The 16038-nt window shown below is 41.7% G+C and overlaps 1 protein-coding gene across 1 annotated transcript; it reads right to left on the minus strand.

Annotated features, from left to right (window-relative positions):
• Window positions 1-875: 875 nt before the first annotated feature.
• LOC149449689 (chymotrypsin A-like) lies at window positions 876-14189 on the minus strand. The gene is made up of 7 exons (XM_089692841.1): window positions 14130-14189; window positions 9864-9967; window positions 7344-7423; window positions 4916-4994; window positions 4186-4366; window positions 1928-2061; window positions 876-1048 (listed from the first exon to the last, which is right to left on the minus strand). Exons 1-7 carry the CDS (start codon window positions 14179-14181, stop codon window positions 887-889), a joined length of 792 nt encoding a protein of 263 aa, XP_089548967.1. The 5' UTR covers window positions 14182-14189; the 3' UTR covers window positions 876-886.
• Between the last annotated feature and the right edge of the window lie 1849 nt (window positions 14190-16038).

Below are 16038 nucleotides of genomic sequence, written 5' to 3' on the forward strand. Positions count from 1 at the left end.
TGCTTCGTCTGTGAGTATGTTTTTATTATCTCATTCCTACAATAAACCTTCGATAATGCACTAGGTGTGTGCGCCACCTGTTTTCTCTCTACTCAGCACAAATTCCAGCATCCATGTAGCACAGTCTGTGCTCACAAGGTCCTTGCTGCAGGTCACTTTCCTCCGTGATACCAGCCGACTCCCCTTACCTTGTGCTGCTGCTGGGAAGAAGCAGAGGGCAAAGCTGGGAAGCAGAAAGTGAAGTGTCTGGAGAAGGACCAGAAGAGGGCTGAAGTCAGTTGCCAGAGTCTGTTGACTGCTGAGACCAGGCAGTCAACTCTGTAGGAGGAGTTGTGTTCTCCTTTCTGCTGCCGACTGCTAAGATTGGGGGGGTTGTCAGAGACGAGCCTCTTTACAGCTGTACGGAGAGGCAGAGGATCTGCTGCAGACTGCCTATATGCTGCAGATTGCTCAGACAAGGTAATGGTGGAGTTTATGGGGTCGCAGCTGCAGGAGAGGTGCGAGGACCATATGAAATAACCAGGTGGGCTGGATCTGGCCCATGAGCCTTGTGTTTGACACATGTGCTGTACACCATGCTGTATTCCAGGTTGATACCCTGTGTATTGTATACTGCAATGAATGATATATACTATGAACCACTTCCCTCTGGATACAGAATGCTGTATAGTACTCTGAACTGCTCCACTCTGTGGTGTTATATTTTTTTTTTCACTGTGATGTGAACACCAGGTTAGCAGCAGAACACTGGAGATTCTTACAGCTCATGCAAAAGGACTCCATTTTTTTCTGCTTAGAGTGGAAACCAATACGAAATGCATAAAATATAGGATGACAATGTTTTCTTCATAACTTCATTTATCTTTATTGAAATACAGCAGTATCTTTAGTTGGCAGCAATGGTCTGGTCAATGAAGTCTCTGAGTTCAGTGACTCGTGCATACACTCCAGGAGAAGATGGGGAACAAGTGGAGCTTCCCCAGGATACAATGCCAACCAATGTCCAGCTTCCTTCCTTCTCACACACAAGAGGTCCACCGGAGTCACCCTAAAATTTAAGGAGTCCAATTAATTATTTTTTGAAACAGAAAAAAAAAATTCTAAAAGGGGTAATACTGAAAATGTAACTCCAACCTATTTCTTTCAGCTTTGGATAGAGTGGGTGATTACTCTTTGAGGCTTAATTGGAGAGATTTCCGCTCACTTCATGTCCCACATCCAGTCCTGGGAAAAGACCATCCAGTGCCCAGGGAGAAGATGCAACAGAAAAAAACTTGTTGGGCAGCCTACCTGCATCACCAAGTGCTGGTAGCTGGTGTACCCCCTAAATATGTCATTGGTGCAGATACCGGCTCACTAATAGAGACATCACTACTCCTCTGTTCAGGTTCCTTCTGTCAGGTAGGGCAGCCCCCAGGGAGTAGGGTGGGTCAGTAAATGATGGAAAGGTGGAAAGGGTGAGGGTGGGCCCTCACATTCGTTGAATTTACACTATAGGCTTCTGCCTCATGGGGCCCTCCAACACATAAAGGAACTGCACCCAGGGCACCTGTCCCTCCTGCCCCCACCTAGTCCCATCCCTGCCCACTGCATTGTCACCTGAACAGGAAGTGAGGTATAATCAATCTCCCACATGAATGGAATAAGACACATTGTCATCAGGACAGGAAGTAGGGGGAAATCTCAACAGGGCCATAGACTGTCAGACAGTCTACCCTTCCCCACTCTACCGAAACCAAAATAAAATATTTGTTGAAGATCATAAACTTGGGCAAGCTCAACAGATAGGCAGTGAGTTCTCACTTTTTCTAGACATCCAGAAAATGACTGGATTTGATTACCTATATAAAAAAAAATTAGTTTGGGTGGACTGGTCCTTTAAACAGTTATCCCCATTACAAATTATTTGTATGACAAGTAAACTTACCATGCAAGAGGAGGCACCACTAGCTCCAGCACAGACCATCACATCATAGATTTTGTTGCCCCAATATTTCTTGCATTCAGTATTAGTGAGAAGTGGAAGAGCTACCTGCTGCAGCCTGGGTGGGGTTTGGCTTGCTGTGAGGAGGAAGCACCAATAAACCCATTTACATTCATGCTGTATTCCAAACATTTCCTTTATAACCAAATGCACAGAGGTCCCTTCTTAAAGTGGAACTTGCATTGTATCTGAGCACCACAAACCAAAAATGCTATTTAATTAATTGTTAATAGTGAATGCAAACTCCCCCATCCATCCATGTCTCCATGCTTTATTTTGCTGACAAATAATTAAAAAAATACCCCCTAGCATTTATGGCAGTGGCCATCTTAAGTAAAGGCAGATGATTCATGCAGCATTTCCTTCCTGGAATCCATCTACCCTTAGCTCAGGCATTGGCTAAGCTGACAACCCTCCCTCCCTCCTGAAGACTGCTGGGATGTATGGCATCATTTGCCTAGGCAGGAAACCAGGAAGTAACTGAAGAAATGTAAAAAAAGTTTAAAATAAGTAAATATCACATACTTTCCTATCTATTTACTAATGCTAGCAGCATAAGGATTAAAAATAGTCAATTAATCTTCTTCACTTTATAACTAAAGGAGGGTTCTGGGCAGAGATTTTCAAAACTCCATGATTTTATGTTTCTCATAACAGCCAATCAGAATTATTATTTGAACTTTTTCATAAAATGAAAGAAGAATTAGTCAGCTAATTAGAAGCTGATTAGTCGCCATTGGCAACAACTACAATTGTGCACTCATTTTGTATTCTCCAGCTTCAATGCATCAGCTTAGTTGTATTTAACATATCACAGTAACCTATGTAGGGTGGTAAGATTTCATTGGGCCAAGAGCAGGCAAAAGTATACAGAATTGTAGCTACTATCAAGGCATATTGTGACTTTTTTTTTTTTTTCATATTGTGACTTTATCTGCAAACATTTGTTTGAATTTATAGTGAACATTATTTTATGCAGAATGTTGGTTTGGTTTTAAAAGACAGACATGTCCTTAATCTTTTGGGTTGCGTAACACCTAAACACATTGAACCCAAAATATTGAGGACTTTGTGTAAATGCAGCATCCTGCACTCATACAGTGCGTAGTAAAAAAAATAAAGCTCCAGGGCTGTCACTGTTGAATTGATCCACTTCCAAAATTGATAGTTGTGTGGCTGTCATGCTGACCTGCTAGCTTCATTACTTTTTGGTGACCCTGACCTGGAACAAGTATATACAGCAGATCCCAAAATATTTAGGACATTCTGTAAGTGCAGTGCATCACCACAACTCCCTAGACTCACATACAATGATGTTGGCACTGCTCTCTACACTATTGAGGATCACCCACCACTGGAGAAGACACAAGATCTAAAATAGGAAGAGGATGCATGAGTGGCCTGAAGACCAAGGATGGCTGAAAGGCCATGGATGGCCGGAAAGCCATGAATGGCAAGGGCGAGTAGATAAAAGGAGATCCATTAAAATGTCCTGTTAAAACTATGAGGGCTGTCACTATTGATCCACTTTCAAAATTACTAGTTGCATGGCTGTCGTGCTGACCTGCTAGCTTCGATACTTTTTGATGTCCCTGACCTGGAACAAGTATATACAGCAGATCCCAAAATATTTAGGACATTATTTAAGTGCAGTGCATCACCACAACACCCTAGACTCACATACAACGATGTTGGCCCTGCTCTCTACACTATTAAGGATCACCCACCATTGGAGAAGACACAAGATCTAAAATAGGAAGAGGATGCATGAGTGTCTTAAAGACCAAGGATAGCATGACACCCCATGGATGGCCTGAAAGCCATGCATGGTAAGGGCGAGTAGATAAAAGGAGCTCCATTATAATGTCCTGTTAAAACTATGAGGACTGTCACTGTTGATCCACTTTTAAAATTACTAGTTGCATGGTTGTCATGCTGACCTGCTAACTTCAATAGTTTTGATGTCCCTAATCTGGAACAAGTATATACAGTAGATGAAGAAAATTGAGAAAAGTCAGACATACATACATTTGTTTCAGGTCAGTAACACAAAGTATAGAGGTCACAATGACAGTCATACAGATGGTATTTTCAGAAGGGTCAACAATGGCAACCTTCATGTTTTTCTCATGAAGAACTTTCCTTCAAGTAGCGTACACATCTTTTTATCTTTAATTTGAATAAAAAATGGGTTTTCATACCAGAGGAATCTGTCAGTCCCCATCCAGTGGTGACACACCTCATACCACCTTCAAAGTTATCAGTTGCCTCTGCTACACAGACAGGGGATACTTGTGGTTGGGCAGTGACAGGAGAGTCCAGCTTGATCAGAGTGATGTCATTCACAACTGTAAATGAGCTGTATTTTGGGTGCTTGAAGACCTAAAATACAATTTGTGCAATTAGTTAGATATTACTGAAGTGTGTATCACATTTCACAACAAGTAAAACAGCTTAGGCTCATACTGGGGTAATGGAAAAATTCTCTAAAGCTACAAAAGGTTGTTAATAGCCCAATTAAATGAAGAAAGGAGGGTAAATATTATTTGTCATATAAGGGGTTATTAACTAAATCTGGAGAGTGAAAAATCTGGTGCAGCTCTGCATAGAAACCAATCAGCTTCCAGGTTTTATTGTCAAATCTTAATTAAACAAGTTAAAGTTAGAAGCTGATTGGCTACCAGGCACGGCTGCACCAGATCCTCAGTGCACCAGTTTTAGTTAATCCCCAACATAATGTTTTGCTTTTGTTAAAGCCATGTTTTAGAGTTATGTTGAATTTTATAAAGAATTATTTTTTATGTTGGGATATTACTGCCAAAGATTTTAAAGGGTCAAAGCATCATACATTTGATATGTTGGTACAACACCAAGGCTGCAAACAATTAAAATAAAAGTCTAATCAAATCTGAAGCAAAAATTGAAATGTACCTTGGCAATAGATTTAACCTGAATGTTCTCAGCAGATGAACGTTGATCAAATTCACCCAGAACAACCTTGTGTGAAGTTCTGTAAAACAGAATACATTATTGGAACACGTTTTGTGCATTGGGGTCATTTTCAGGTGTTTATTACAGAGTGTAAAGAACGAGCTGAGAATGCAGACCTGAAATACTTTCATAAGACAATGTGTTTCCCATTACCATATGAAAGATTTGGAGAAGGAAGGAATGGATCACCATCAAATCTAATCAAAGACCACTTTGGCCTAACATGTCTCCACAGCAAAGCAAGTTAATACATTTAACTTGCTTTGTGGCTCAAAAAACCTAAAGCTTAGCTCTGGGAAATGTAAAAAGTAACCCATGTAGGGGGTCTGCATCTGCATTGCAAGGGTTAAAACTGCTTCTTTAGTCTAGGGGAGAATTTGTGCACTCTGGCACTCCCCCATGCATTGGCAGTGGACTGCCCCTTGGTGCCATCACATCCAGAGCAAAGCAAAGGATCCTCCATTGGTCTTGATACTGTCAGGACCTTGGACAGGTAGATCATTGGATCAGGTATGTAAATTTTCTTTTCTATGTCCCCTAGACCTAAGCAAGCAATTTTCAACTTTCCTATAGTTGGGCTTTAATGCTGAATACAATTGAAGACAAGAGTTTACAATCTAAAAGGCGGGACAAAAGACAGAAAAGAAATTTATTGTGTGGGAGTGAGTTGTCTGAGAAAGTTAAATTCTGTTGTTAGCAAGAAGTGAGAAAGTCTTTCCTGAACACATGAGTTTTCGGGGAACACCTAAAGGCAGACAGAATAGGATATACCCATAAAGGTTGGGGTACAGAATTCCAGAGAAATAAAGAGGCTCTGGAGACATCCTGGAAGTGAGCATGGAAGGAGGTGATGAAGGAACTAGAGAGCAGAAGGTCTTGTGAGAATGAGGACAGCTTGGTTGTTTTTTGAGAAGAGGTTGGTTATGTAGCTGAGCAGAGTGGAAGATAGCTTTGTAGGTTGTTGTAAATATTTAGAATTTTATTTGTTGAGTAATTGGAAGTCAGTAAAGGGATTGGCAAAGTGGAGTGACAGACACTCAGTGGTTGGTAGGCTGAATAAGTTGTATATGGGGCGTATTTTGGAAATGTTACAGAGGTGAAGGCAGCAAGATTTGGACAGTGACTTGATGTAGGGCTGAAAGGAGAGACCGGACTTCAGGATTATAGTTAGCACCCTGGTATGAGGAGAGTGAAGGATAGTTATTAATCTCTATGGAAAAGTCTGGTGTACTCTATTCTGTAACATTTTCCCACTGGGTTGTTTTCCCACTTTTCTTTCATTGCATTATCTAAAATGGTCAGTAAAAATGACTGAAAAAAGAAAAGTCTGCGGAAGGGGCATGGGAGAGGAAATACTATGAGTTTAAGAGTTTTCAACATGTCTGTTAGTAAACTGGAGATGTAGAAGACTGAAGTGGTGAGTTGACAGATAGACAGATATATTCAATGTCATCTATAGAGACATCAGAAGCCATGCAAGGTTATCAACTGGCCAAGGAAAAAGGTTTAGAGGTTGGAGCCTTGCAGGACCCCTACAGAAAGATCAAGAGGAGAGGAGGAGGTAGATTAGTAGGTGACACAGAAGGAGCAATTAGATAGACAGGAGAAGAACCAGGAAAGTCTTGAAAGCCAAAGAAGTGAAAGTTTTTGAGAAAGTGCAGGTGGCAAACTGTATCAAAAGCAGCGGAAAGGTCCAATAGTAAGAGTACTGAATAGTACATTATATTTTCCCTTCTCACAAGTTTGTATTAGGTAACTCCTACCCAGGACTTTGTTTCTCAAAGAATAGATGCAGGTATTCTCTCTATCCTGGCCTACCTCTAGCCCCCTCTCTTGTCTCTGCCCCCTATCTACCTCCTAGTACTGCTCCTTTTAGAGAATACAGAGCAAAGTATAAATTTTAAGTAAATTGTATGGAAATGGTTAATGATAATAGACCCCCCAGGAACAGCAGGTCCCCCAGCAACAATAGATTCTTCCAGCCAACAATAGACCATCCCCCAGGAAAAAATACACCCACATCAGCAATAGATGCCCACCAACAACAATATATCTGCCCCAGCTACAAAAGACCTCTGCTGGCAACAATAGATCTCCCAGCAGCCAACATGAATAGACTCATCCCCCTCAACAGTGAACCCCCCTTAACCCAACAACATAGCAACCCCAAAGCAAAAATTCCCCCACCAGCAACAATAGATCTAAACACAATGGTAGACCCCTCCAGCAACAATTATTGACAACCCCTGCCCTAAGCAATACTTAAACCCCCCCGCTACAATAGATCCACAACAGTCAGCATCAATAGACCCTCCAGCACGCCCGTGCGTTCCCCCACGATCCCGTTGAAAATAAGCTCTGCACCTACCTCACACTACAATGTGCAGCAGTAACAACCCATTCATCGCTGATCAGTGATCCACCGCAGAAGTGAAAACCAGTTCTGTCCTATAACAGGAAGGCAGGAAACAATATATACCCTTATCTTTAAAGGAGCTCTATGGTCACGGCATGCACTTTCATTTTGCAACATCAGCATTATAATAATATAGTAACAATAGATATTTTTGACAATCCAATATAAGCTTGCATGAAACATTTCCTTTCATGTTGTGTGTTCTACCTGTCTGCTTGTCATGTCTTTACCCAACTTCCTGGATTCCCTGAATGATTTGAAACGTCCCTGTTGTTTACTTTCCATTTCTAAGAACTCCCATCATGGAAGAAAAACATATTTGAAATATATTTTTTAAATATTCTTCCCAAATATTTTGACATATATTTGAAATGCTACAATTTTGGTAATATTCAATATATTTCAAAATATATTTCAATTGTATTTTTAAAGATATACAGTATATCTGAAATGTATTTTTAAAAATATTTTTCAAATATTTTATAATAAAAACGCATTTCAGCATATAGTATATACTGTATATATATATATATATATATATATATATATATATATATATATATTTAATGAAATATATTTTGAAATATATTGAATATGAGCAAAATTGTAGCATTTCAGATATATCTCAATATATTTGGGAAGAATATTTTTTAAATATATTTCAAATATATTTTTCTTCCATGTAGGTAATAAATGTTTGTCACAGTGGGTAAGTGGTTAGTACTTCCAAATAGCAACACTAGTGTTGTTGGTTCAAATTCCAAAGACTACCTGCCTGGAGTTTGCATGTCCTCCCTGTGGATGTGGGGTTTCCTCCGGGTACTCCGGTTTCCTTCCACACTTCAAAGACATGCTGGTAGGTTAATTGGCTCCTGCCTAAATTGGCCCTAGTATGTGTATTTATGAATGTGAGTTAGAGACCTAAGATTGTAAGCTCCTCGGGGGCAGGGACTGATGTTAATGTACAATATATGTAAAGCGCTGTGTAAATTGATGGCGCTATATACTGTAGGTACTTATAATAAATAAATAATAAAAGTAAATCTATGGGGATCTTCACAAAGTAAGTCTACAAACTTCAAGATCATTCAGATGTCTAGGAACAGGCTTGAAATATTTGAAATGCAATGTGGAAATAAATATATGATTTTTCAGTTTAACCATTGATGCACTTTACAACTTTCCTAGGCAAGAAAAACATAAAATATGGATAATGCTAATAACTGAGAGACCATTCCATGGGGAAAGAATACCATAGGACTCAGTAACTACAAAAGGGGAAAAAAAACTCTAAAGAATTTGCATTCAGCAATGTTATATGTTGGTTGAGGACTTCAAACATGTAGCACTATCCCCTTAGGAGTTGCTGAAGATTTAGGTCCCTTTATCGTCCTGTACAGCCAAGCAGCACACATTTTTCCACTGACTTGCATTCCAGAGACAGTAAACAGTCCTTTAGCTTGTTTTTTTAGGTTTTATTAAGGGTATTGAACTTGGATGGGGTAAGGGGTGTATGGGATGCCTAATGGAACTGCACCTGAGGATACCTTCCTGGAACAATGTACAAATCTTTACACAGAAAGATCTTTTTGGAGAGCTATCCAGCCTTTCATGGTGTACCACCCCAGACCCCAGATAATACTTTTCTTATCCAGCTGTCTGAGGGAATCCCTGGTCAGGGGATCCAGTGCCTGCCACTTTAAGGTGAAGGAGTAAGGAGCTAATCAGGTTTCCCACCAGAGTGCTCTTGTCCCCTTACCTGGCCCAGGGGGTGTAGGACTACTCACTCAGTCCTTTCCTATGAGCTGGTGGGTTGGTAGCTGCTTCCCTGTTGCACAGGTGGTCCGTGCTCTGGGGGCCAATGAGGTCTGAGCGATCGTCCTTTCCAGCAACACTGCCTGGAGGTAGGCCCCTACCCAACTAGGCCCCCTCCTAGGCTTCTTCACCTCAGCCTTCTCACTCCATCTTCCACCCAAACTCTCCTGCTACTGAGCAGGCTCTAGCACATTTAAAGGCTGCCCTGGCCCCATGCCAAGCCTCCTGCTTGGGGATTGGCCAAGGTCCCGAAAGTGTTCAGGCTAGCCCCTCCTCACCTCCACCCACTGCTTCTAGAATCTTCTCCAAAATTCTAGAGCAGGTAGAGCTATCAAGGAACTGAACTGCAGAGCCTCTCAGCTCTGATCTAAAAAAAATATGACTCAGCCTTCCTAGCTGAAAAACCTGAGCTAGCTCCCCCTAGCTACCTAGGAGGATGCTACACATATTTATAAACATTTTTGTAAATTAAACATATACAACGTAACATGCATTAAGTGAAAATTCAGTGTTTGCGTTATTCTGAATTTTGATACTCGTTTTTTCTGTACTTTAAATGCAAATGTGGATTATAAAATACCCTGTTTTAACCTCTGCCTTGGCTGTTTTGTGCCTTGAAATGGCCATGGTATAAATTACAATGGAAAGCAATCTTACCTGCAGAGAGACTTGCCATGGCCAGGATCCTGGAACGGCCTCCTCACCATTCACAATTCTGGAATATCCAGTGAGGACAGGATGGATGGATGGCCTACCACAACCTACATTACGAAACATGAAAATGTCACAGTATAAAGTTTATAGATTGGTATGAAAGAATCAAATAATTATGTAAACAGAAATGCTGAAATGTGTGTATAGAGCAAAGGTGACGAAGTACAATAACCCAGGACAACCAATTCATTTTACTACTTATTGCAGTGAAAGATTACTTCTGATTGGTCACTCTATGCACATCTCCATTGCCTTTTGCCCAGTCCTTTTGAATAAGTGTTTCACAAATGTGCATGTAGAGCTTGGACCAAACCCACCTTTCAAGTTTTTTTTATAGTGAGGCTGAGCAAGGATAAAAAAAAAAAAAGCAGCTTTAGCTGCAATGTTCACCTTTAATCCAGAACTGTCCACTGCAGTACTTTCTACCACAAGATACCACCAGTCTACTGGAATATATGATATCCAGCATCATTCAGGCCTCTTCCTGTGAGCCCAGGCCGTCATGGACATGCATTATTGCCCGGGCTCACAGTACTCCTGGACAGCCTGGAGTTCACGTAATGATGTGTGAGTGCCAGGTTGTCTAGAAAGAAAGACTGCCCCCTGCCACTGCCAAGGAGAAGGAAGGACCCATGAAGTCAGCAGGGTTATCAGAAGACTGCAGTAAGAAAGGTACATATGTATAATGGGAATTTTGTGTTTAAAAGGAAGAAGGAGCGGTTCGGGTATAGGTGAACTTTAATGAATCTTTGAATTATTGGAAAACCACAGGAATGGTCAACAGGCTTGAGTATTTCTAGACATTATTATTATTATTATACAGGATTTATATAGCACCAACAGTTTGCTCAGCGCTTTACAATATAAAGGGAGACAATACAGCAACAATACAGTTCAATACAAGAGGGTTAGGAGGGCCCTGCTCCTTGGAGCTTACAATCTAAGAAGGAGGGGCTGGTGGCACAAAAGGTAATAACTGTGGAGGATGGACTGATAGGAGGAATAGAAGATTCCATTATTAGCTGAAGGCAGGATAGGCTTCCCTGAAGAGACAGGTTTTCAGAGATCAACTAAAAGTGGGCAGAGTAGTCTGATAGATTGGGGTAGAGAGTTCCGGAGGATGGGGAAGGTTCTGAAAAAGTCCTGGAAACGAGCATGGGAGGAGGAGACAAAGGAGCTAGAAAGCAGAAGGTCCTGGGAGGAGCAGAGAGGACGGTTTGGGTGATATTTGGAGACAAGATTGGTGATGTAATTTGGGGCAGAGTTATAAAGGGTTTTATATGTTATTGTTAATGATTTGAATTTTATTAGTTGGGCAATGGGAAGCCAGTGGCACAGAGGGAAGGCAGATATGGAACGGTTAGTAAGGTGGATGAGTCTGGCAGCAGCATTCATGATAGACTGAAGAGGGGATAGCCTGTGATGAGGTAGGCCAATGAGGAGGGAGTTACACTGGTCAAGTCGAGATATAACAAGGGATTGAATAAGTTGCTTAGTGGTTTTAGAGGTTAAGAACGGTCGTATCTTAGAGATGTTGCAGAGGTGAAGTCTACAAGATTTGGACAGTGATTGGATTTGGGGCTGGAAGGACAGATGGGAGTCAAGCGTTACACTTAGTACCTTGGCATGACGGGAGGGACTGATGGTTAAATTATTGATCTTGATGGAGAAGTCGGGGGGGGGGGGCACGGGCTGGAGGGAATAGTATGAGATCTGTTTTAGAAATATTAAGTTTGAGGAAGTGGAGTGACATCGATGCTGATATGTCGCACATGGTTATTTCCATAATATAAGATGTTCTACAGCTAGAAAAATAGGTATATGGGTATAATTAATGATTTCAAGATTTTTTTTCAAAGACTATGTTTGATCTTCTTTAGTATGTACCTACCTCTGTCAGCTTTCCTAGGATTGGGAAACAATATATTTTCTCTTTGCAAATTTGTTTTATCTCTTATCTGCTATATATGCTGCAATCTTTCCTAGTTATGACACGTTTCTTCAAGCAATAGGTGCATGGCTTTTCTTAGGGCGAGTTTCCTGATGATGCCAACAGTGGATCAAGCCTGCATACAGTGCGTTCAAATATCCACTTGTAGTCACCATTGAAATGGTGTGTGACCGGGTGACAAGGCACAAGCACAGTTGGGAGGCAGGGACAAAGTGATGTGGAAGAATCTGAGCAAAACATTCATGGTAGGATCACCAGGTATTATTCTAATGAAAGCCATAGATTACATTTATCTGAACTTCTATCCCCCAATGACATGAAATACCCACAATGCTTCTCATTGCCATTGACCATGCAATGTATGCTTAGACTTTAGGTGACATGAGGGATCAAGCGTTCTATTACTCTTACACTCTTCACTTATGGTCACTGGTAAGGCAGTACAACCATCCCTCCTGTACTGGGCCCAGTCCCCATCAGTTCAAAAGGGGGGCCAATGCACCTGTTAACCTGGTGTTGCCAGCTTTTATTCCTCTTTCCTCGTTCAGTTCTAGCATCTGTGCCCCCACCACTCTGATCAACCCCCCCCCCGCTGTCCAGTTACCCCATGTGCGCTTCTTCCTCTGCAGCACTGCTGGGCACCCCTGTGTGCCCCCCCCCTCCCCTGCAGTGATAATGACTTCCCTCCTCTCTTCTCCCGGCAGCAGCTGCTGAGGGAACACAGGGGTGTCATTTCAAGATAGAGAGCGGGGAGAAGGGGGCGGTAAATATGTCCTATTTACCGACCCCTTCCTTTTCTGAGTGCACACAGTGAGTGATCAATACTGATCACTCACTGTGTCCATGCATCACTGAAGCATAGTAAACTGTATTTACTATGATTCAGTTTGTGAATAAACAGGAAGCCTCAAAGCGCTTCCTATTCATTAATTTGTGCAGCTGAGGCTGCAGAGAAAGAGACTGATGTATCTATGTCCTTACTCCGTTTCTCAGTCTCAAATGCAAAACAGGAGTATGTTTAGACTCCTGATATTTCACGAAAGCCCCCCCCCAACAGGACAGTTTAAAACATTTTAAAAATAAATAATACAATTCTAAAAAAAAATTTAAAAATTAAAATAAAAAAAAAACAGTAAAAAAAATGAAGGACTTGGTAATGTGTGCTATGTTCTCTGAAGAGCAATTAGCATTTGGATCGCTCTTCAGAGAGCATTCAACAGATATTGAGGTGGTATATTGCCTCCTCACCACCTGCTTCAACCCCACATTAGTTCTATTCACTTGAATAGATCTTGTTTGATAAGGATATTGTGACGGGAGTCACTTTGGGTGGGGGGCCCATGGAACCCAGCTCACTTTGGAGAGGTTGGGAGACCCCTGTCTCATCTCCCCATATCCCTCTTATGTGTAAATCACCCTGTGCCTGTTAGGGGTACAGGGTGATCTGTCCCAATTTTGTGTGGGGGTTGTTGATTGTTTAATGTCATGTGGTTGCATCCCGTTTTTCTATTGTGTGTCTTGCTTGGGAGCAAACTATTATGGGATGTATGTGTTTATGTGTATTAGCTTAGTAGGGGGTTTCTCCAGCAGCCCTCCCTCCTGATGGGACTGTCTGCTGGTGTGAAGTTTGAATACCCGTGTGTCTGTTATTACTAAATGTAGATTGCCCCATCCTGTGTCATTCTGCAGGGAGGGGGGATTATCTCCGGAGTGTATATATCTTGCATCTTTGTTCAAATAAACTAGTCTACCTCCTGGTTTACTTCCAGACTGGTGCCGTCTAGTCTTGTATGGTCAGCTGTGGTGTCTGTTGTCAGTGTTTGGACAGGGAAGCGGTATTCTAACGGAAGTACTCAAGCGCAGTCTGGGTTGGTTCCATTACAGATATAATTTTTGCCATGACTGCAAGGCACAGCATTATGGCTGTGGCATTTCAGCAGAAATATAATTTGTTATAGGCTGTACGGGACTCCATGATTTTTAATAGCAGCCCTTATGATGCCTATGTATTCCACTTCCAATGGCTTATCCACAGCAGATAGAAATATACAGAAACACAACTATTTAAATGACAAAAGCAATTCATCTGTATAAATGTTATATGGACCTTACCATATAACCAACACAACTGTCATGATATACTGCCTTAGATACATTAGTACATTTCAGTATAAAAAGAAAAGCTTGTCCCAAAATAATTGTTTATCATAAAGTAACAGGTCAATTCTAATTAATGAAAGTCTTAAAACAATACTTACCATAAGTAGCACTTACAAGTGCTATAAATGAGAAGAGGGCAAATAGTGCCATTTTCTTACAATGAGGATTTGGGACCCTCTGATTTGTTAGCAATCCTTTTATACACATGGCAGACCAATGAAATAGTGACTAGTTATCCGAGGGCTGGGAATCATTCAGGGAAAGTAACATTTGGTTATCAATGGAACCTTGAGAAGTACATTTGGCACCTACATGGTGTATTAAATCATAATCAAGACAGGCTTGTGGCAAGATGACCAATTAATTAATTCAGATTTTATAAGAAGATGTGAGAGTTACACAGATGTCATTATATCCCATGCTAAAGAGACAGACCTTCTAGGTTACTGAAACAATGCTATAGATGTGAATATTTTCAACTAGTCTATGCATCATATTCCCTTAGTAAAATAAATATTGTTGTACCTTCATGCATCACAAAAGGCCAGATATCAGTAAAGTTCCACTTGGGTAACTTTTAGGAAGTATTTTGTTCTTTTTCAAATGTTGCTTTATGCATTGATATACCTCCTTAGCACCATCCACAGGCAGCTTAACTCTTCAATAAGACACAGAAGTTGAATTCAATGCAATTTTACTTCAGCTAATTTCAGTACAATGAATGTTTGTCCAATCTTTTGAATTGTTAGAAGACAATGACTTTTCTGAGTCTGTAACTAACACTAACTGAGGAAACAAAGATGAAATGGGGAGGGTCTATCTAGGATTAAACAAACTAGCACTAAACAGGATGGGAGGACAGAGGAAGATGCCATACAAGTTGTACTGGCCAGAACTGCTGCTGCCACATAAAAATGATAATTTCATGCAGTACAGCACCTTTACTGTGACCACAAATCTTTGTACCTATACAGCTCCCAACAGCTAGCGTATAATAAACTGGTGTCTAAAAAAATGTGACAATAAATGATCATTGACTCAGTGATTTACAGATCCAGCCAGCTTAATACCCCAGAAAGCCACAACTATTAACCTTCATAAGGTATTTGTTAACAAGCAGACATCCACGGATAATCTGGGTATAATGGCCTTACTATCAGATTTGATAGTATAGAATAGCCATATCTTTTGGCATTGGGGTAGCGTCAGGGGTCACAGGGGTCACAATTGCGACCCCCACCCCTGCTCCAGGGGGGCCCATGCGGCCTACCTCTTACTTTACATTTTATGTCATTGTGCCGGTGTGGGCAGCGGGGTCTCTGGTATGCAATGGGCAAATCACTCCTTCACATAGGTGCCAGGCCAGATGGGGCTGCTGAGTGAAGGAGGCAGGTAACGAGCTCAGGGCAATGATAGGAAGGACTGCGGTGATCAGGGAACTTTCCTCCCTTCTGGTGCGCAGACCCGACTTCCCTTCGCTGCTCCGTGTCCTTTTTGGCTAAGCCACTCTGTTCCCTCCTCCTCCTTTGTCTCCTCCCCTCACCTCCCCCTCCAAGACTGTCTCTGCTGGTCTCTCTTCACCTCCCTCTTCTGTTATTGCCTCTGACCTGTCCTCAGTCATACTGAGAGCTAGTCCAGTTGTCACAGATGCTACAATGGGCATCAAGTTCATCAAGTGGGACAAGGTGAGAGTGGAGAATGGGGGGAGAAGGAGGGGATGTGAGAACATTTTACAGTCCAAGATACAGGGCTGGGGAACTTCTATACATTGAGGGGGGCTAAGACTTCTCCGGTTTCCCCTTGTACTGGGATATCCCATGTGTGGGGGAGCAACAGGAGCTGTGGAGGGTGAGAGGTGAGTCCTGGTCATGCTGGGACTTGTAGTGCAGCAGGGGAACCCCTGTATGACTTGCAGGGACCCCAACACTGGCATAGTGTCAGGGGTCACCTCTGCGGCCTCCGTCACAGCTGAACAGCAGGGGTGGTGGGGGCGGCATGTAGAGGAAC

Source organism: Staurois parvus, unplaced genomic scaffold (assembly GCF_062004578.1).
Source record: "Staurois parvus isolate SC_StPar_1 unplaced genomic scaffold, SC_StPar_1.0 ptg000607l, whole genome shotgun sequence".
Taxonomy (NCBI): Eukaryota; Metazoa; Chordata; class Amphibia; order Anura; family Ranidae; genus Staurois; species Staurois parvus.

Excerpts from the sequence above, each read along its gene's own strand:
- LOC149449689 (XM_089692841.1), bottom strand. The coding sequence starts at position 14,181 with ATGGCACTATTTGCCCTCTTCTCATTTATAGCACTTGTAAGTGCTACT. Across the intron at positions 7,424-9,863 it reads CATGGCAAGTCTCTCTGCAG|GACAGAACTGGTTTTCACTT; the intron begins GTAAGATTGCTT and ends TTCCTGTTATAG. Across the intron at positions 1,049-1,927 it reads GTGGTGCCTCCTCTTGCATG|GGTGACTCCGGTGGACCTCT; the intron begins GTAAGTTTACTT and ends CTTAAATTTTAG.